Source organism: Acanthaster planci, linkage group LG02 (genome assembly GCF_054643075.1).
Source record: "Acanthaster planci isolate LZ-2023a linkage group LG02, COTS_SCS, whole genome shotgun sequence".
Lineage (NCBI taxonomy): Eukaryota > Metazoa > Echinodermata > Asteroidea > Valvatida > Acanthasteridae > Acanthaster > Acanthaster planci.
This window is the reverse complement of record NC_141778.1, coordinates 8,389,135-8,411,467: the sequence shown is the minus strand read 5'-3', so window position 1 is coordinate 8,411,467 and position 22,333 is coordinate 8,389,135. Positions and strand designations below refer to the sequence as shown.

Sequence of the window (22,333 nt, the reverse complement as noted above, 5' to 3'; positions counted from 1 at the left end):
TGCTGATTGCACATTCTGTTCGCACTATAGTAGAAGTGTACATGTACAGTGTATGTACAGGCAGTTTGTGCACATTTGCTATTGGCTGACCTTGATTATTTACTCCCCATAGCACAGCCAGTGGACTTTTTTTTTCAATTTATTTTCAAAAATGGAGATTTTTGGAACATTCTCAACCACTCAGCATTGTTTCTGTGTCAGACTGTGAAAAAGGGGTGTATATCTAGTAGTTATTCCGCGACACGAACCCAACACGTACACTGTTAGAGGGAGCTATCGCCACTGTTAGAGGGAGCTATCGTCACACGTTCGTGAGGTGATAGCGCCCTGTACATGTGCACATACGTGTATGTAGATTACGTGTGATGTTCGAGTCCCTGAACAACCAAAGGGTCTTGGAACCAAAACTATACCATAGCAAGTGGCGGGTCCTTCAAATCTTGTGGCCATCGGCTATAAATAGACCGGAAAGCATATGCCAACCGAGGTTAACTCGAAGCGTGCTTGAAGGTGGTCGAAAAGATGAGCAAATGAATTTCTGCTGCCAGTGAAGCAGAAAAGTTGATTGAGCGTTTTGGAAACTGCTTTTGACTACTAAAAACGTGGCTTATACTTAAGCGGCCGAAAGGGTCATGCACTTGTGGCATTTAATTTAAGAGACGAATAATGACGAGATATGTTGGCACAAATTTTTATTTTATTCGGCTGAGTCGGTTATATTATATTCCTTTGAATGCCACCCTCAAGATAATGAAACGTTCTCTATGTCCCAGTCCAGCATCTCTAAAAGCAGAAAAACAAAATTGTCTCTTAGATTGAGTCAGAAAACGAAGAGGCTTCAACAGGTATATGATCTATACAAGTTCAATGGTCACACAGTAAAAAATCATTGTACAGTGTACCATTAGAAAGTTGGTCATCATTTCACATTGCCATATTCACTGGGCATAAATCCTAGGGGATAGGGACATATATCCCCCAATTTTTAAGGGGGTGGGCTATTAAATTATCAACCATTTTTTGTGGTGAGCAATAAAAAAATTAAGTGGATCATGAAAAATTGTTCGGACATCCCAATGACTCAATTAATGTATTCAATATCACTAAAGGGAATATAATTTGATAAAGCCAAAAGTAAGCCATTCTGATGTAAGACTGTGCATTAATGTAATACATATTACAGATATCATAATTATCGCCCCCTAAATAGTGTCATATGGTTCCCCCCACACACTTGGAAATTTACAAGGCCGTGCAAAGTCATCCCCCCCCATCATCGGCACACATTTACGCCACTGTTATCTGATGTAGAGAAATGCATCTAAAGAAATACAAATTGTCCTTATCCTTTTGGAAATTAACAACAAACTGGTGATGAGATTTACAATCAAACTACATAAAGCACTTGTACCTTTATTTTAGGGTTTACCGTTTTATCTTTTGAGTTAAACCATCGAATGCTACAGCTTCAACTCGAGAAAGAGAGAAACGTGCGAGAAGGAAGTTGTGAAATGTATTGTTTCAACTCAAGAAAATGTGAAATTTCCATGTGTCACATGACACCTGATGGCACAATCTTTAAGTTTCTCATCCTTTCTTCTAGGAAAAAGCTTCCTTTGAAATGTCTCACGTGTTTCCCTTATCTCGTCACCCCACTCCCCGATTCACCATAAATCAATACTGTGTCGGTAGGGAGCGGTCTAAGTATGCATGGTGACAGTGAGGCTCTACTCCATTGACTGGAATGCTTTGAACGCAGAATCGCCGGTGGGATCTCGCAATTTTCTGGCCAGTCGCTGGGTAATGATCGGGCCAGACTGGTAGCGAAGGTGTGGCTCATCACACAGGATGATCTCCTCCACCACGCGAGCTACCTCCTCAGGCGCCTGGTTTTCCATCATGAGGCGGCGCATGTCCCTGTGCCAGAACTCAGAGAACATCCCCTTGGCGGACTCCTCCCATTTTGTGGTCAAGAACTCTGGTTGGAATTCGGGGCTCAAAGAATATACCACCATAGGTGAGGTGAAGGTTCCAGGCTCAAGTATAACGACTCTGTAATAAAACGAAATTGTACTGGCTAGACGATTATCCCGGCGAAGCGGAAGTTGTGTTCCTGAAGCTTCGTGCGTATGCATTTGTTACTTTGGAGTCAAGTTGAGCAACACATTACGTGCACAGCTGTACATCGTCACCTTCGCTATTCAGCTCGAATGAATTTGTTCAGATTTTTTTCAGAAAAGTAAAGATAAAAACCCAGAACAAAGCAAAATGTGTACAATACAATGCCAATGTCAGGACCACATTACCCTTTCTTCGGATGATATTCATTTAGCCTTAATGGGGAAACAACTACCCAACTCCGAGTCTTTAGATACAGAGCCATGGTGAATGAAACAAAGTAAAAAATCGTACCTGATATTGTAAGCCTTGCGAAGAACCAAAGCGAGGCTCTCGGAAAGCCCTTCCAAAGCACACTTAGTTGCTGCGTAAAGGCCTATAAAAGGCGATTCTATGAGATCGAGAAAAAAGATCTAAGATTTCATCATTGTAGCTTGTTATCCAAACAGATGATTTTGGAAAAAGTAAAACTCTGCGGGATTGTTTAAGAATGTACAAAGATCAGGTAACAACACAGACAGGAGGGGTGCAGTGGGTTGTTTGGTGGAACCACTATGGTGAAGTTCTTGGTTAGGCCTGTAGAGATTGTGGATGAGCTTTTGAGAAATCGCACGGGTAGCTCTAGGCGGCATACTGTACGAAAGATTTATTGGCCAATAATCAACTTCTTTTATGGATCGGTTTTTTTTTTCATCGAGGATGGGAGTCGTTGAGGGACGGATTAATTTCGCAGGGTTAAATGGGCGAAATGACCGGCAGCTTGGTAGAAAGATCGGTGGACGAGAGTAATGCTGGACTGCACAGTTGACGGGGTTTAGCGGGGAGGCTGGAAGGCACTGGGCAGCTTAATGGATGACTTGATTGATGATTCAAAAGATCAAGTGCGGATCCAGAAGAGGTGGAGGGGGTCAATCTAGGGCCCGCCAATTGCCATTTTTGTTTTCCTTGTAGGAACCTATATACGTCTCAGATTGAAAGACCCCTAAATGCCTATGTTGGACGGACTCGACTTTCCAGACAATAATGCATAGTTCTGGCAAGAAACTTGATCGGTCCGCGCAAGAATGATATTCTCTGTTCTGGCACGTAGCCTCGGGTACGAACTCGTACGTGTCAAGTCAACCACGTTTGGTCTTGTTTCCTTTGCCCTTCTCTTAACACGGGGCAGAGCTATTGGACAACTAACTTGTTTTGCATCGCGCCCTACACGTGTAATAATTTTTACTACACCTCATAAATATTCAGAGCAAATCGGAGAGCATCATTGGCCGATTCCACCTTGCGTCTGGGAGGTAAAAATGATACGCCAGGTGACGTTATAGCGATGAGTATCCACCTCGCTGCCGTGCGGTAGTTTTTTTCTGATAGCATCAAAAAATCCCTCTGGAACCCGCCACGTAAATATGTAGTCTGTGTCATGTAATCTTCACAGAACCAGTCTGGAGCTGTATAACAATAACTATATCAGTAAAGACCCAAAAAGTATGTCAGCACCAGACTATTGAAACCCTGTTTCTATGCACATCTGCTCTCCACTATCATTAAATGGAAATTTAGCAGCTGAGAAACAACAATGGCGTCTGTGAGTACAAGTAACGTGGGATTTCTGTTTGAATATTTATGAAGTGCAGTAAAACAAATACAGCATGGTTTATTTCGGGAAAATTTCGCGTCGGGAGGTAGTCAAGCTGACCTACACCTCGGGACCAGTAATGCCCACTTCTTCCCCTCAAACCATGCTGTATTTGTGAATTTCGAAAGAATGCCGATAAACTGTGTTGTCGTTGGCTGTTGTCGTCATCAAAACAATTCCCCGGAGAGCGGTTTTTGTAGATTCCCAAGCAATTTTTTACATCAGCGTTTTCCCAAAAATAATAAACCGTCAGATTTTTACGAGGGCTCAAAATTCCAAAATACATGTGCATAATTATGTACACGTACCAGTGCTGACACGTACTGTACATGTACATGTGCATCCCTATACAGTACATGTATGCACGACGCGTACGATGTACATGTATATTGCACTCTCCGACACACGTGGACTCTTTTCTGGTGCGATTAACGCCGCAAGGTCGTCGCGCGACGAGTTGATGCTAGGCAAATGACTCGTAGCGCACGGTGAAAAAAAAAATGGAACACCACCTTTAACAAAGTCGGCTATCCTATAACCATGGACAAAAACTACCTATGCTATATAGCTATCGAATAGCCAATGGCAGGACAATTACTCTTTTCAAAAAATTTTCGAAAAATTTTATAATGGTGCAGGAAAAAATCATGACCAGTCAGTGTTTGGTTATCAATCCTCAGGGTCGCCACTATGCCCGTGGCCAACAGCCTCGAGTTGCAAAATCTCTTCCGGAGTGTATTTGATTCTGGTTCGAACTGATAAGGCGATATTTCTTGTGCCTCATCAGCTCCTTCAATGTCGCTTTCTTCGTCAAATAAATTAGACGAACATGACAACTGATCGCTTTGATCGGAAAAAGTATCAGCGCTTGAATTATCGTCGCCTGAGTCTGACATGATGGTACACGCTAACGCTAACGTTACTAGGCCTACATTATGTACATGTTGCGCGACATTAAAGAGTCGACGGATAAAGGACTCTGTCCAATGACGTTACGATTATTGGGAATTTCTTCAGACAACTTTCTGTACCCGACGGCTGTTGTTTAGCTTTTGCTCAGGGAGTGAAATAGGATCATAAAAGTTATCATTTTTAACAAAGTTCCGCGCATTATGAAATTATGCAGATGTGTTTTTTTGTTATAAGGAATATATTATGTATGTGTTTGTTTTATGTGTTGATGCATGTTTTACAAGAATTCTCCCCTGCACGGCCCATCCCCTTTAAATGGCTTCACCAACGCTGACAACTGCGTGTAGTAACCCCCACCCAAACAAAAATGTCCGAAACTCCACCAACACAAAATCTTGGATCCGCTCTTGCAGTTGCAGATACCAGTCAGTTGTTGGGCTGAGTTCAGTTGTCAATAGGTTGATAGTTACTGAGTACAGGAGGAGTGATAAAGTTTGTTAAGTTGAAAGATACTGGGCAATTTGGATCAATAAGTTACTCAGTTGGTATTCTAGTGGTGCGATGGTCATCATAAAGAATAAGACATAGCTCGTAGGTTGGTTGATACAGCGCAGTCGGTGAACTTGGGGATTTTCATAACGAGAGCATACCATATCACTCTCACGTGATGTTGGTGGTTAGGCAATTCATGCACTTTTACCTGTTTTTCCAGATTCACTGGTAGTGTTGATGATAAGACCGGATTTCTGTTCCTGCATGAATGGTAGCACTGCTTTTATAACTTGTGCCGGGCCCCAAAAATTGACATCCATCATGGCCTGAGCTTGGTCAAGGGAGCCCAGCGGTTTGGCGAAGAAAGGATCATCAATGCCATTCACCGCTGCATTGTTAACTGTGGAATATGAAGGGATAATTCACTTTAACAAAACACACATCCACTGGAGTAACTAGGGTACAACTTTGCAGGGGGTAGGCTTACTGGAGGCCCAGCTTTCGGGTGAAGGGGGCACGGTAGGATCTGCGCTACCTAGTTTTCTTAAAGTGACAGGTAAAACACTACACCAAGGCGGACTGCATCAGATTGTTTTTCTCCTACAATAATTCCTGAGCGGCGAAGGGAAACAGGCCTGGAGAAGGGGGTCATGCCCCCTTATCAAATAGTCACCACTGCCCTAAACAAAATGTCAAAAGGTGAAAAAAGAAACGCAGAAGAAATAAAAATTCGTGGATTTCCTGAACCTGACAGAACAGAGGCGTTGATGAGGCAAATAATCTAACATAACTCTGACTGCAGTCACTGGGCTTAAGTACGCGAAAGTATGGCGGAAAAGGAGTTTGTTCTAATTACTGTAAGAGAGCAGGTTTAAGATGCTATACGAAGCTAGGTAAGGAGTTACAAAATGGATATGGCAGTGTACTTCATACAGGGAGATAGCCTGGGTCTATAGGATCTCCTCAATTACCAGCGTAATCAGAACTCCACTGGCTTTTTTGAAGCTGTCTATGAAGACTGTGCATGACTCGACACCCGCCCCCCCCCATAGTTGTGGTCAATATTAGAATAAAAATGTTTCATTTTGCGACACTTGATGTCATTAGAGTCAGTAAAGTAGGCAAAGAGGATTCGGCAAACTCTGTTGATCTGATGGTGTTTTTATTCTGTAGTGAGTGCAATCAAAAAAGGAACAAAACAGATTGAGATAGCGACTGTGGCGATTTTCTGCCTGCCTACTCCTTACAGCCGCCATCTTGGAATTTTAATAATAATATTATTAATATTGAATATCTAAAATCTCACGAAATTAAAAGTTGAATAGTTCTTGAAACAACTGCTTTCAAGATATATGATTGAAATAATGGATACAGGTATCGCCAAGTACGCTGTGATAGTAGGACATGACAATTATTTTCATTGTGGAATAACCGGGAAAACTGTACATTATCGTCATGCCTAAGCGATAATATATCAGGCCTATGGGCTTCAGGCGATGTATACTTATTACATCAGGATCAATCTGAATTAAGGTTTATAGGAAATAAGTAAAGTGATTTAAAAGAACAAAAATACCCGTAATGAGCTCGGAAAGAGAGACAGCATCGATATTAGATGTTTCCTTGACCACGGCTAGCAATTGACCTCCAACATAATACGTGATGTAGTGTTTACGCGGTGCATTTTGGGTGAAAGGTGGGGATGTTGCAGGAACGCGTCGACGTGAACAAAACGTTGTGTAACTACACTTTCTGGCGTGTGTATCGACCTGATACGAAAAAAGAAAAAAAACAAACTAAAATTCCCCGATTCGCCGAAATGGTCTGTGTGAACTGCTGTGATCCACTGTGTTTATCAAGCACTCGACGAACGCCAGAGCAATAGATTTCCGTGAGAAAAATAGCCATCAAATGAATTCCAAGTGGACCTCTGTATGCAGTCTACATTTTGTAGGCGGAGACAAAACTTGCGCGTACAATGTACCGGATCCAACGATTTTCCAAGTGAGTGGGAGGAGGTTGTTTCCCGGCAAAATGAACAACGAAGAAGCTGCCTTTCTCTTCAGACATGATTTGGGAACTTCATTAATGAAACTCTTTTTCATGATTTTGTTGGTACAAAAGAGCAAAACTATAACTTCTTGTGGAAATCTTTGCCTATTTTGCCATTTCATCTGTGAACGCTGATGAACTTAACTTAGCATGCCAGCCCAAGCATGCAGAGGGTCTACCTGCATACACTCGGGCATGTCGGAAGACAAGCCCGCTTTTGTACTGGTCCTAGTTGTTCGCCCCCGCTTGCATATTGAACTCGAACTTGAAGCTTGTTTTGGCTGCAAGATCGGCAGTGGTTTTAGGTTTGCAGTAGCAGGAAAGCTTCTTCTTTGTTCATCTTGCCGGGAACTGCCTCCTCCCACTCACTTTTCCACGGAAAAATCGCTGGATCCGGTACACCGTACGTTTGTCTCCACCTACAAAATGTAGACTGCATACAGAGGTCCAGTTGGACTTCGTTTTAGTGGTTTTGTTTCTCACGAGACTTATTCAAATCTCTCGCCTTTTGCGGTCCCGTGGAAGTTAAAAAACGCAGCTGTGGCGTTCGTTGAGTGCTTGATAAACACAATGGAACACAGCAGTTTACATGGACCATTCGGACGATAATTTGGTATTTTTTATTTTTAAATTTTTTTTCGTGTCAGGTCGATACACGCCATATAGTATTCGTTACACAAAACCGTCAAGTCGATGCGTTCCTGCAACATCCCCACCTTTCACCCACAATGCACCGCGGTAAACACTGCATTACGTCATTATGTTGTAGGCCTATAGATTGACGTTAGCCGCGAGGATTGGTTGCAAGCCCACTGAATAATAATAAAGTTATTTAAATGAAAATGGTTTTATGATGAACAGGGGTATACGTTTTCTGGCTAGCATTTTAACCTGTGACACTTACCATTTTTAACATTGAGGCTGGGTTCGGGCAACATTCTGCTCGCATAACTGAAACCAGCACATTACCTTAGTCTCATTAACATAAATAAACCACTATATCAAGTTGTAAAAATAAATGGTATCCAAAAGTCTAAAAATGTATACATGAACAAGTCAAGTGTATGTAAACCTTCGTCCCTGACACCCTGAACTAATGTTCTCACCAACAACATCGATTCTCCCATTGTCCCTAATGATTTCGTCAACCAATGCCTTGATAGTTTCTGTCTTGGTGACATCGACCTCTCGGATGAATAGATTCTTGTTGATTGCGTCGCCGGCAGCTGCTTCGAGGTCACCTTTATCGGACAGCTTCAAAACAGTGGCGTAAACCTGCATTGAAATCAAAAGAAAAGTATTCCTTTCGGCATAACGTAAATCTATCCTTTTGAATTCTAAAGAGATAAATGAAAGAATAACATGTCATTACCTCTTCTCACGTCATTAGATTGTAAATGCTCAGGCGTTTAGTAGTAAGTGTTAAGTCCCTTAAACTGACATTATTCATAAGTCGGCCATGGCGAATTGAAAGCGAGGTAAAGTGTTTTAATATGTGAACCCAAGAACAAAAAATGTAGGCAATGAAAGAAAGGTTTATGAAAAAATTTTGTTTACGATAATGCACAATATAAAATGTGTAATTTATTATATCTCAACATTTGAAGCAATATTAAACAAACAGAGTAAGTAAGGCTTGAAGACCAAACCATTCGATAGATAATTGCATTAAAACGATTTCGGGAAAGCGATCAAAAATGGCTTCCCTGAGAAAAAGGTCTATCCATAAGCCTCAAATATATAGAAAGGTGGGGGGAAACCGCATGAGTTACCTTAAAGTCGTGCTTAAATCGTGTGCTGAGAAGTACTGCCTCAGCAAGACCCAATCCGCAAGAGCAGCCGGTTATCAAGACCACCTTCGGCGCCATTTTCTTATTTTCCCTGAAGTAACCAAATTGATCGAGACGAAATTTGCTGGGTCTCAAATCCTGCTTGTCCTGATTGCCAAAAGCAAACTGTGAATTCAGCTGCCGCCCTTATTTATGTCATTAAATGGTTGATACCACCTCCGAACTTCGTTCCATGTGTGCTGTAGCATGACAAAGGCAATTGCCTTGTACATGTAACATTATTGAATAGATATCTAATCAGTCCAGGCCAAGGGTAGCAGTCTTAGGTATCGGACTTTGTACAGAAAGTTCGTGCACTAAATGTTAATGGCTTCACCACACGTTAAGAAAAGCAATGTAATCTTTGCCCGAACAAAATACAGATGTACGATTTATAGCAAACAATTATAAAATATAGGGGCGATATTTCAAATGGGTAAATTTTGAGCAAGCGCAAACGATTTTACCAAATAGACCCCTCCAATTTGTGTCTGCCATTCTTCAACGTTAATTATAATGCCTCAAAGGAAACCCGCATTGGATATTCTGTTCAAATTTATTTCACGTGTTGTTTGTTACAATACTAATAAGATAAAATACTTACTGTCATTGAAAGTGAAAAGAAGCTGGTGTCGTTTTCAATTCTCATAAAAAAATACTTTCATCAACGTACGCAAGGGGGTGCTTTTTTGATGCTGTAATAATTATACATTACTCCTTGTCAAAAGAAACTAACAATAGTGCGAATTCTACATCCAGACAATATTCGAAAAACATTAGTGGGAAGTACTATTGTCCGATTTTTAACGAGAAAATCAATTATAAATTGGAACCTACTCTAAGAAAATATGGTTATATTTACTGGTTCTTTTAAATGATTTGAGGCAAACAGCGACTGGTAATTTCCACCAAGAAACTGTGGCTTACACGATACTGGAATTCCAATTTTTGCAATAGGGAAAAATGTGGATTCAAGCAGGATGCGTACTCTATCTCAGGTCCCCCTGAATCCAGACGCCATTTTTTCTTACCCAACATAAGCGCTTCACTGCAGAAGTACGGAAGCGTATAAGAGGAACTTGCAATTTTTGTTCGAGTTACTATCTCGCCGCGGCGAGTTACTGTCATCTCCGCGGCAGTCTACTAGGGAGTCAGAAGTAGTCTTCCGCATTGTGGATATGGAAATTCATAACCAAAAATGATTTCTTTTGTTTCCTTGCGTTGGAAATCAAGCTTGGATGAAGTGTAACATCCCCTTTTGTTCCAATTAGCAATCTAAAACCAAAATCTAAATGCATTTCATCCTAAAGATACGTTCGAAAACAGTGCACTGAATAGGACTTATGAAACAATTGAAATATTCGCTGCGGCGGAATATCAATTTGATGCCGCGGCAAGGTCTTATAACTTGCTGCGGCGAGATACACATTCAACAATTTAACTCGCCGCGGCGAGATAGTATCTCGAAAAAAGGTTTTTGAAAGTGGCTCTTATATACCTCCGTACGCCATCTGCGATCAAACAAAGTTTAATCAACTGCAGTCTATTGAGCACTGTGCAAACGTGGTCAAGTAAATGTACACATTGTACATGTACATGTATACTGCTGCAATGTTGACAGGGCTAGATTTATTCAATCCACTATTCGATGGCATATTTCTTCGACCGGCTGAGTCGGTGCTCATGGGGAGGGGGAAATCGCGTACTTTGCGGCACAGAAATGTGACAAGTGTATATGACAGCTAGTTCAGTGCCTCCATTAATTCCTTTGTACAGTTTTGTGTAGCGCCCTCACCCAAGTTTGTAAGGCTATTATTTTTATTTTCCGCGGGCTTCGTCATTACCGTCCTTGTATGAAGACTGTCCACACACGCTTGTCTTCATTCTGAGGTAATGACTGCTTTTCTTATTTTCGTTTTCTGTAACTTACTTAAATTAGGCCTACGTATTCATAAATATCAATTCATCCGAAGAAAATCAGGCTTGTGCTTGTAGATATTCTGGCATTTTAATAATTAACGTGGATTTCGAAGATGTTCAGACCCTAGTCGTGTGAAACGTAAAACGCCAGGTACCCCACAATATGACGTATGGATTTATTTGCATGATATTTTTGTCGGACACAGCTATTAGTATCAAACCATTCTTTATTTATTATTAAACCAATATAATATCTAAATCCTACAACATTTCTGGCTAGTTTGTTAAATAACGCGCACATTATCTACTATATATTATCTTACATTATCTACTATTATCAGGTCCAAAACTAGGACTTGGGGGGGGTGAATCCTCAACAAAGTGGACCAAGCATAGATCGTTTGCTTTTATTTTGAAAAACAGTAGAGTCCATGAGCTCGTACCAGTTGTTTTAGGGTGGCTACAAGTAAACTCGTGAAGAGGGATTTGTGGAGGCAAAAAATACCGAATTGCTTGACTTTTTTCGCACAATGTTCAACTATAATAAAGCTCAAACTCAAGAGCGGACGCACCCCCCCCAGTTACGGGCCTGTGTATGTTGAAGGTTTATTATAGTATGATCACCATCCTTGTGTGAATACTATCAACATACATGTACATGTTTGTCTTCATTCTGCAGAATAAATCGTCAAAAACAGTATACTTGGGCCCCTTTAAGCCGTTTCCTCAAACTGCACATTAAAAAAACGACCCGTCACGGACATTTTAATGGTAGGCCTATGGCTGAACAAATATTTAAATTGTTCGCAGCATCGGGTCCCTTTCGGATTTTAGCAGTGAATGAAATGATTCCCTCAATTCTAGAGATCCAGGATCTAGAGAAGGAGACTAGCTGAACGCGTGGCCAAAGTGATGCTATGATGACAATCTTGTTGCACCCTTCCGCACACAGGGGTATCTTTGAAGAGAATCCATTGGGGAATTCTAAATGAAGTATTTTATTAAGTAAGATTTGCTTCATTTTTTTCGGAGGTAAGAATGTCACGGTAGCTGGCCTATAAAGTTTACCAACTCCGGATACGTCTTCAGGCTGCTAATGCCGCTATCCTCTGTGATGATCTTTCGTTAGTTTGTATTTACAAGAAGGTGCTATGCTGGACGCCAATGGTGTACGGCCGCCTGGAACAGTGGCCATCCCTCGGTACCGTCGTCCTTCCTTTCGAGCAGCAGACTGGCCTCTTGAGGACGTCAAGATAAAGCGGGTTAGCCACGCCGTAACAAAACGGATTGACGGTGCTGTTCATGTGAGCTAAGTACACGCTCGTCTAGTGGAAGTAGAACGGGGACAAAAGTGAAATCTGCGATCAGTGCAAAGTACGATTATGCATATTCTTTCAGTTACTTCAACGTTGCTCTTTTTAATTAAAAATAGTACAGAATCAACTTCGTTCCCTCCCTATGATTAATCACTATACAAGTTGGTTTGCATTCTGTGGACTAGAGACATACTGTAAGGGTTGTCTTTACATTGAAAATAAGAAAGGCTGGGCCGACCGTTTGGTTTCCAGCGCCATTATCATTTGGAGTTGGAGCGACATTGGAAGGATCGCATGCAGTCCGCGAACTTTTTTACACTAAATAAGCGAGAAACCGCATGCATTCACCACCAAAGTACAAAATGCTAGCCAGTGGTGTCTGCTAGAAGGGAAACTGTTGCTAGGTAACGAACCGCCGTTTTTCGAATATTCAGCTCAGTCAAGAGCACAGTTTTTGCTTAAATCTGAGGGTGCAATAATTCTTTAGAGAGTTAAATTTGAATAAAATCTGGTTCATCGAGTTCTTTCAGTCCACGTGAACATAATCTGAATTCCCCATACTAAAGCCACTGTCTCTAAACCTTGTTCACACATCACTGGATTGCGCTAAATGTAAACAATACCACCACGTACTGTACGTGTGGACTGCGGCCGTGGCCACGGTGATCACATTTAGTACGGGCAGCTTCAACCATAGTTTATCTTGAATAAGTAGATTACCATAACAACACTATGCACATTAGCATCACAACACATCGCGGTCCGGCACGATTGTGACATCACGGGGAAAGGTCTGTACTTCTTGGTTCGGTGCAAGCTTTTGCTTAAGACAGGCAAAACTTAAAACATAATGAATACGGATTTTAACTTAAGCATGACTAACGAAAGCGAGCCCCGACAAATGATACCTGAAGCATGATGACAACAAAAGATTAGCAAGCATTCAATTAAAACAAACAACACAACAAATGCCAGTAAACGATAGAAGAAAGTTATGTTACGTATATAATAGGAGATGATGAGAATATTCCCTTAGGCAGATTTGAATTTACCCACGGACGACTGAGCGTTCAGTAATTTTGACAAACAGTTATACTTCAGTTGTCAGAGAAGTTTATAGAGAGGGTAGCGCCAACGTTACATTTTGGAACCCAAATGGCTGTTCATTATGTGTGGAGTACAGCATGCAGCTATTAATTGTGTGCTAATTGTCCGTGTGTACAGGCGCATAGGCCTAATCCAGCAGTTTGGCTCAAACAGTCGAGACAATGGTGTCGCTGCTCTGAGTGCTCTCTCTATAAAGCACTGGGTAGTGTAGTCGATCACACTGTTGTTTAAATATTATCAAAAATGACGAGTAAGAAACCATGATAATGCCACTCAAACTTCACAGTCGTCACGTGCTCACACACCAATCAGTCACCACAATATCAACCTAGAAAATACAGGTACCGAGAAAATGTTTACACTCTGTTGTAGGTACCATTCCTCAACCCTGAAAAACAAGTGCACAGGGAACATGTCAAAGGATTCAAGCTTGTGAAAAGCTGAGTAAACTGAAGTTGCCCGAGAAAAACTTCGCAATGATGGCCTCGGAGGCTGAATTGTAGGTAAACATTCCTCGGTTGTCCGTTTTGATTGGTGTTGTTGAAGAGCAAAGATGCTAGCAACGTCCGGTGTAGCCTTAGTTAGTTTTTAACCATGCTGTATTAAACTTTCACTCTTATGCTCCGCGCCTTTCTAATTTTGTTTCTAAATCAGTTGTTAAGTTCAAAGAGTACCCGATTCGCTATCGTTCTGATTCGTTTTAATTAAAATGCAGCCATGAAGTGTTTTTCAGTTGTCCCTGAAGTGTGGTTGACGGTAACGGACGCAAAATGTACTTTGAATCCGGACCAACAATTCGTCTTGTTGTTTCAGTTATAAAAATCAATTTCGTTTGCTCATGAAGAATTACATCAAATAAGATCGATCGATTTTAAACTATTATCACGCGATCCTAGAACATCTGCCAGCTAATCGGTTTTTCATTAACCTTATTCATTTGTAATCAGAAACACTCGCTCAGTTTGAAGTTTGAACACGCCGTGATAATTTAGGGCCTACTGATTTCAAATCTACCTTCCATTTTAAAATGTAACTACTCGTGCAAATGATTCTCAACAATTCTCAATTTTTTAACAAAAAAATGAGAAGTGTTAGGCTGGAATTGGTTGAATTGCCTACTTAAAAAGACACATTTGCAGTTATTTTCATAGCCCCAAAATAATAAATACCGGAATTTGAGGTTCTGGGTCTTGGGTTTTGTCTCGGGTGCATGTACACTTTCTTGTGTAAAATAAGGCGGGTCATTTTGAGTTGGCGCGAGAACATCCACTTTCGTAAACAAAATTCTGTATCACGGTCCGCAGTTTGCATCAAGTTTCGTAATTAATAAATACACTCCAGAAACTGTTGTGACCCAGCCATTCCAGAGAGGTACTCCAAGCACTCAAAAGAGTAAAGTATAAGGTATTGAAGTGATTTTGTTTAACCTTGCTCCCACCCGTTTCATGCCTTCCAAGAAGCCCTGCAATATTCGCAGTTCTGTCACTCGGGTTTTGTTCTCGCTGCGGGTTCTCAGAATCCGATTCAATATGCTTGCTACAGGAGCGGCTTGGCAATGCTCCCCAAATTTCAAATGGGAAAGTTTGGTAACAGTTTGGTGGGCCAGATTTCGCAGGGTCTCAACTGATCAACCCTGAGGTTTAAAAAGCCCATGAAGTACCCTGATTCCCTAAATCTTAAGACCCTGGCCCTTAAATAAGGTTTGTTACGAATACTCTCTACAAAACACGTACCTGGTAGAGAACAAGAGGGATACAGTTTGGGCAGATGGAGTAGATGATAACGAAAACAGACCAGGGCACTGAAGAGATGAGCAAACTAACCAGGATGAGTGTTAGGGTGCGGGTGGCGCGGTGGTTCTCTCCGGTACAGTCACGCTCGAGCGGCTTGCCCTCAATGGTCAAGCCGGTTAACTCGTTCAGGACTCGGTGGGCAGTTGGTGTGTGGTCTGGGGAGTGTGTGATGCTGTAGATGGCTGGTGTAGTCTCGAAACCGACCGAGCAATGCCCCGTCGGGGTAACGGGGTTGTTGAGGATGACGCTGTCCGGCTCCATGGGGGTTTCAAAAGCGGGGTTTTCGTGTGCAGAATGGTGTACACTTGTGTTGCTGGTGGTAGGTTCATCACTTTTCTCAAGACTCAGAGGAGACGATTGGTTGGCGGCTGGAGTGCCGTCTCTCCCTGATGGTGGCCTACCTAAATCGCTTATCATCACGGGTCCCTTATGTTTTGAATGACCGATGACGCGATAGATGCGCCAGTACAACACGGATGTGATAGGGACGGGGATCCAGAAGAAGCAGACAGGCGCCAAGATGGAGAAGGCCAGACTGTCCGCCACGTATTGAGGATAGCAGTACCCAGGATCAATGTTGCGGGTTCCCACCAGGTAGGGCCAGAGCAGACACCAGGGCAGCCAGAGTAGGAAGGGGACGACGTAGGACACGGAGATCATGAAGGTGGCGTGACGGGGTGTGCGCCTGCGAAGGTGCTGCAGAGGGTGGTAGACAGCCTGGTACCGGTCGATTGCTAGGACCAAGATACCCAACACGGAGATGTGGATGAAGACGTGGTTCAGGTATAGGTAGGCGTCGCACAGCGCGGCACTGAATGGCCAGTGGCCCAGCACCCAGTAGACAGTGTACAGGGGCATGGTAAAGACTCCAGCAACCAGGTCAGCGAGGGACAGGCCCACGATGTAGTAGTTAACGTAGGTGCGCAGTCTTCGGTCAGTGCAAAAGCCACCGAGTACAACCAGGTTGCCCATCACGGTGATCAGGCAGACGACACTGCTAGTGATGGCTATGGCGATTTGCCCTGTGCCCAGTGGTTGGTCTTCCCTACTATCCGTCGGCGATGCGTCGGTAGCGTTCATTCCAGAGACAGTGTTCGCACTTTGCATACTAACGCGTCCATTTTATCACTGAGTGTCGCTGTGTGCAAAACAAGCCCGATTTCTCCTTGGCCCTCCTGCAGTAGGCGTGGTGTTGTTCTGCTAGTGTTTGAAAAGAATTGCAGAGGGGTGCTTACTGGCAATTACACGCGCCAAATCCTTTTTGACTTCCAATATTACCTTGGAACCGAGACGAGTCATGAAATATTTGATCGTGTGGGTTTGATGTCAGTGCAGTGTAATCATGAAGCATGCGACCAAAGGGAAAAAAGGGAATCGGGATCGGTTACTCGCCGGAATTTCACGATGCACATTGTAATCGATGTGACAGCTCCTCTCGTCTATATACCGAACGAGTTCAATATGTAACACGTTCTGGACACAAACGCGCACTATCGCTGGATTCTGTGTTCGTTCATGGAAGCATGCGAGTCATCAAATACCAGATATTTGTGGTCGAAGCCTGCTGGACAGATGACAAACGACTGACGGCCCTTTGATAATTAACTAACTACATGGAAAACTGGTTAAAGATTAAGAGAAGGTGGGAACTGTGTGTTGGAATCATCGGATGACAATGTGTACATTGCACACATACATGTTTCACGAGAGGTATGTACATAATATGCCTCGGTATTATTAGCCAATCATGACATGCAGACATTCAACCGAAACAAAATGTGATCAGTCAGACAATTAAATCTCGCGGGAACGATGCACCTTGTGCGTTTCGCTCAATGAGAGGTAGACAGAACAGAATCAGATGACAGTCCCAGGGAAAATTCTCTGAAACGCATCGATGTTGACACTTTGATAGCTGAACATTTTGTCTTTAAACAGGTTATCTGCAAGCTTGCATTTATCAAATCACCCGGGTAACAGTGGTTCTGATTATTTTCCGTCATACGCTTGGCGGTTCTTCGTCGTAAGAAAACACAGTTTGAGTTCACTTCTCCGTGCTTGGAGCTCGATATCCAGCTGGTACCGTGACTGTGGAAACTGGCTGCAGAAAAAAGGATTGATAATTAAGTGCATATAGACCCGGCCTATGTCTACGCGCTGAGTCTAAATGAATTTGTAAAGTAATGTCTTTCACGCGTTTTGAATCAGGTTTTCTAATAATTATTCGGAAAAATGCTGTTTGTCACGCGGGTTGCCAAATATCCCATTTGTTTATTGTCGTTCACTGCTGTATCATGGATCGCGTTGCGGAATAATGTCACAACATAAAGCGCAACAAAGGCGGGCAAATTGTTAAGATATTTCTGTTGAAATTCATGCCAGTTTTTCTCTACACACGACATTTTAATTTGTATTGCTTTTGTTCTGAAAACTTTTTATAGCGCAGAGGAACAGTTTTTGAGTACGTAAATGGAAAAGTTGGAAATTTAAACGTATGGAAATAAATGGCTTTCAGCGCCGGTTACATTATTACCCTCCCATTTTGGGGTGCATCTCATATAGCACACGTTCTCGACCAAACTGCATGTATGACATTATTTTTTATTGGCACACGCACGCAAGGGTAACATCTTCAGACAAACTTGTATTTCCGATTAAGAGTGGTCGATCTATTGCAGGAAACAGTGTGACATTCTCCGTTCCTCTCGCACTCGTGTGAATAATAGTGATGCCGCTACATAACATAAAGAGATGTGCCTAGATCATAGCTCCATGACCTACATGTAGTTCTGAACAAGTGGAGACATCTTCACGATTTTCGGATGAAATGATGAATTTAGGGATTAATTTTGAACTCAGCTTGGAGATGTCGTAAAAGACATTTGGGAGTATCTTGAAATGAGTCCAGACACCTTTTCGTTTTTCAATAAAATGATTAGGGAGATATCATTCAGCGATATATTTTTGGGGGATAAATTCAATTTAATATTCATACCCTCGAAAATTTTTCAGAGAAAAGTCAACCTTTTTCGTTCAACCCACTCAGCATTTAACCCTTTCATGCATTCAGTTTTCTTTAACTCTCCTGTTTATAGGCCAAACAAATTGGACGTGTAGCCAAGGCTTTTTCATCCCATTTGAATGAATGTCCTCTGTTGAAAAGATACCTGACACTGGGGAAAGACAAAATGCCCCAGTTTTGTGTTTCCCACGAGCGTACATGGGCCATAGCTATCTTCTGTGCCGGCTCTGGAAATGTCATCATGACATACTATTATTGTCTGCATGGCCGCTGTACGTGCCACACACAAAGTTCCTGTGGAATACACGAACATGCATTTTGAAAGGGAGCGTGTTACAAAACTTGTCCTATGAGCGCTTTTGCGGCAACAGTCCAGCCTAGCCGCTGCTCCAAACAACGACATCACGCCACCCTACTATGACGTCATCACGCATGCGCTCCCTCGGCCCCTCAAGAAACAAACAGACCACGAAACAAAATGCCTCAGGGGTGCACCACTACAAATAAATTCCCATAGACAGCAGTGATAAATCCCCATACTTCACAAATATTTTAAAAATACTCACAACTCTCACAGGTGTTCAGGCTGCACAGAAAAATGATGTTCCACATGTCCTCTTTCAGTTTCCTTCAATTTTCGGGGGGTTGACCGATGAATTTTTGAGAAATTTTCACCAGAAGCAGATCACCCCTAAAATGCAGAAAATGTCCTTGTCCAGAAAAGTAGCCATTTTGAAAAACCCTCCCCCAGCAAAATGGCTCAAATAGTGCCACTTTTAAACCCGATTGCATCCAAATTGCTCAGAATTGGAAGCCCTGAGTCCGGCCCAGAGGTCCAGTCGCATATTTCTTGAATTCCTCAGTTCCATGGCTCTCAGGACCCTCTAATATAGAATATTTTGATGCGGACATATTTCTGGCCTAATTACCAGGGTGCACCCTCAGAATACGCTAGTTAGCAGTTTCGTATCCAAGCAAGACCTAGTGCCGTAGCGAATACCATTTCACTGCTAATAAATAGCACAGGACGGCTTATTGATGTTGGTTACCTGGGAAAGTGATGAATTAACACAGGACATTGGACCTCCCAACTGGACACACTTTTTGATTTTAGGATATGTACGCGTAGTCTGCTTCCTTCGCTCCCCACACAAGGCTTCATTTTAGCGTTTCTTCTGCGCGGTGTCTGCAGTCGGTCGTTGCCGGCTACGCCCGTCGATCACTCCAGAATTTGGATAGTAAAAAGAAGTCGGGGCGAATGAGTTCGGTAACCCCAGCTCCGTCAGCCAAATCCGAAATGGGCGTCGATACCGTGGTTTGCAGTTCGGCGCGCCGGTGATCAAAAGCGGCCATTTCAGCGGTCCAGCAGTGACACGGCGCATCCGTGTTCGCGTCAGGCCCGGCCTACTGATGTACGCGAGGTTCACGGCCCCGAATACCCCGCCTCACAATCCCCTCGGCGAACGCTCTTTGAGGGGATTCTCTGAGGATGACGGTGTAGTTCCCTCTCGTTGGAAAACTGCATGGTGCGTGGAGTTATAAAATCTACAAAAACTTCAGGCGGTATTCACGGCTATTCTCGCGCGTTCCTCCCCCATGCCGTTTTTTGTGTATAACAAAACCTTTCCAGTGCCCCGTCTCCTTCCTCAGTTGACAAAGAAATACAAACTCTGTGAAAATACAAATTGCTCATTATCACCAATCAAAAAAAACCTCACTGCATTTTCAGTGGAATGGGGAAAAAATATGTATGCCCCACTGAACTCAACTGCGCAGATTGTCTGTAGGAGGTACGTGGTGAAACACACACTTGAAGAGACAAAAAAGGGCAGCTAATTTAATTAACAACAACCGAGCCTGAATGACTCTGTATACTTGTAAACTACAATTTTCACCAAAACAAAAAACATAACGGTTTTTTGTGTAATCATAATCATGGACCCCATTACACCGGACAAGTAAAGTAAAAGACCAGCACCCGGCCCTGCTTACCAAAAAAATCTGCATTTCTGCGGTCCACGGGTCCTGTGGAGGTGCGCGCTTGCCAAACGGTTAGCGCCATTATGACATGCATTGTGAACTGCTCCGCCGGCTGCTCCGCCACAGCTCTGCAGCGAACGCCGTTCCAGGGGATTTTGTGCGGATCCGGGTACATGTATTGAAAAAATCCGCCTGGTCGTCTCGCATCATCCGCTCTACACACACAGAAAGAAGAAGAAGAAGGTAGGTAGTAAGTAAAGTGTTTGCGGCGGGTTGTGAATTTTTTTTTCATTTTAAATTGGCCGTCGTGGAATGCCTTTTGTGTGTGATGAAGTGCGTCTGACAAGGCCGTGAACGTGGTATGCATGTATGTGCAAATTCCTCTAAGCTTAAAAACATGATTGCTTTGTGCAATTTCCCCCCATTAAAGTGTCAATTTGCAACCAAATTGTCTCAAGCATTATGCTTTCCTCAACAGAGGGCGAGGTTTTTTCTTGAATGAGGTGGTGGTGGCGATAAAAATCACGGCTCTCTAAAATCTGGAAACTACATGGCAAACCATGCCTAACTGTTGCCAACAATTTCATGACCTCCCAAAATTTAGCCACAAAAAAATTGATTATACGTTCGGGGCACTTGCTAAGATGATTGATTAACTTAGTCAAGAGTGGCGATATCAAGAACTGAGACAACATAAAATAAAATGAAAATGGAACCATTTCCACAAATTGAGCAGGGTAAATTGAACAAGATTATAATAATTAAATTGCATATTAACTTCCGCCCCATACTGAACGGGTTATCCGGCTCTTCTACCTGTTCAATCATCCTCTTCTTCGAATTCGTGCAGGGTGCAGTTGGAATCCCTCACGCTCAACAACCACACGCTCACTTCAGACAACGCCTCATAAAATAATTTTTTTTTCATTCATTACCTAGTTCGAGTGAATAGAACACACAACAGGCTCGGGATTTCGGTATAGAACATTGCTGGTAATAAAAAAAAATTACTACAGGGCCTCAGTGCCACTAAGCACAGATTTTTAAAGGATAATAGTTAGTGTATTTCAAAGTTTGTTATCCTCACAACTATGTATATTGCTGGTCTATCAATTGTTCTGTTTGAATATTCATTAATGCTGTTGGCCAAAAAATTATAAGTAAGTATGTAACTCAAATAATTGTACACACTATCTCAATTTCTAGAGCTTGTTTAGGCCATATGCTACCTTCACTGCTTTCCGCCATTCTGTTTGAAGATTAATAAAATTACAAAGAATAGAGAGAGCGGTCCAACAGTGTCATTAATTTCATGCTCATGCATTGAACTGTAGAGGTTAAATAAAATGCTACTTTTTCCACAATCATTTGGGACGATTATTTTTGTCGTTCTTGAAGAAATTATTCTTTAAGGTGGATCTTACCAGTCAGTCGAGTCGTGTGGAACAGAACGTCATCAGCCCATTCAAAGTATATATATATATGCACCACGTCTGCCACATTGTCCGTCTACTAACACCGTTTGGGGGATATATTCTGGCGGGTGTGGTGTGCGGTCCGCTCACGAGAGGGAAACTCCGAGGTGGCCCCGCGCAACTGTCGGTAACGAAGTCAGCATTTTCCCAACCCCCGGCTCCTCCGGTGCACATCGCCGGTTTTTCCCGTTAGTCGCATCATCGCCACAACTGCTCCGTGAACGCCGTTTGAGGGGATTTTGTGTGATTGACAGTGTTTGTACCCTCTCATTAGAAAACTGCACGGTCAACCATTGAGAGCCTCCAAAGTAAAACAACTGATTTGGACTCGCGGCTTGCAGTAGCCACAGACATTTTTTTTGGCTGTGGCCAAACTAAAAAGGGTCAACAATACCGGCAGTTATGATGATAAAAAAATGATTGCGCAGAATACATGAACCACACACACACACCTTATTAAGTGAAACGCTAAATCAAGTAAATATGTGTGCGGCTCTAGTGTGTGAAGAACAGCGGCGTGTAGTAAGCATTTGGAATGAACTGTTTCCGTGTTTCAATGCATGCGTACACATAATTATTGCAATGCTCTACTGTGTTCCGCAGTGTCCCTACTCACATGCAAAATCATCTATGCACATGTACATGTGCACAATGAATTTGATCAATGTGGGGGGTACTAGTGCT

General features: G+C 42.6%; 2 protein-coding genes across 3 annotated transcripts; both read right to left on the bottom strand.

Annotated features, from left to right (window-relative positions):
* Positions 1-675: 675 nt before the first annotated feature.
* LOC110979559 (retinol dehydrogenase 8-like) lies at positions 676-9,246 on the bottom strand. Its single transcript, XM_022235463.2, has 5 exons — positions 8,980-9,246; positions 8,314-8,482; positions 5,364-5,555; positions 2,413-2,509; positions 676-2,052 (listed from the first exon to the last, which is right to left on the bottom strand). The coding sequence occupies exons 1-5, from the start codon at positions 9,073-9,075 to the stop codon at positions 1,728-1,730; spliced, it is 879 nt and encodes a 292-aa protein (XP_022091155.1). The 5' UTR covers positions 9,076-9,246; the 3' UTR covers positions 676-1,727.
* Positions 9,247-11,165: 1,919 nt separating this feature from the next.
* Positions 11,166-17,256, bottom strand: LOC110979512 (muscarinic acetylcholine receptor M1-like). 2 transcript variants are annotated; one of them, XM_022235357.2, is made up of 2 exons: positions 15,203-17,256; positions 11,166-12,281 (listed from the first exon to the last, which is right to left on the bottom strand). In XM_022235357.2, the coding sequence occupies exons 1-2, from the start codon at positions 16,277-16,279 to the stop codon at positions 12,093-12,095; spliced, it is 1,266 nt and encodes a 421-aa protein (XP_022091049.2). In that variant the 5' UTR covers positions 16,280-17,256; the 3' UTR covers positions 11,166-12,092. The 2 variants fall into 2 exon arrangements, with proteins under 2 accessions (XP_022091049.2, XP_022091048.2); XM_022235356.2 differs by having other exon boundaries at positions 15,113-17,252.
* Between the last annotated feature and the right edge of the window lie 5,077 nt (positions 17,257-22,333).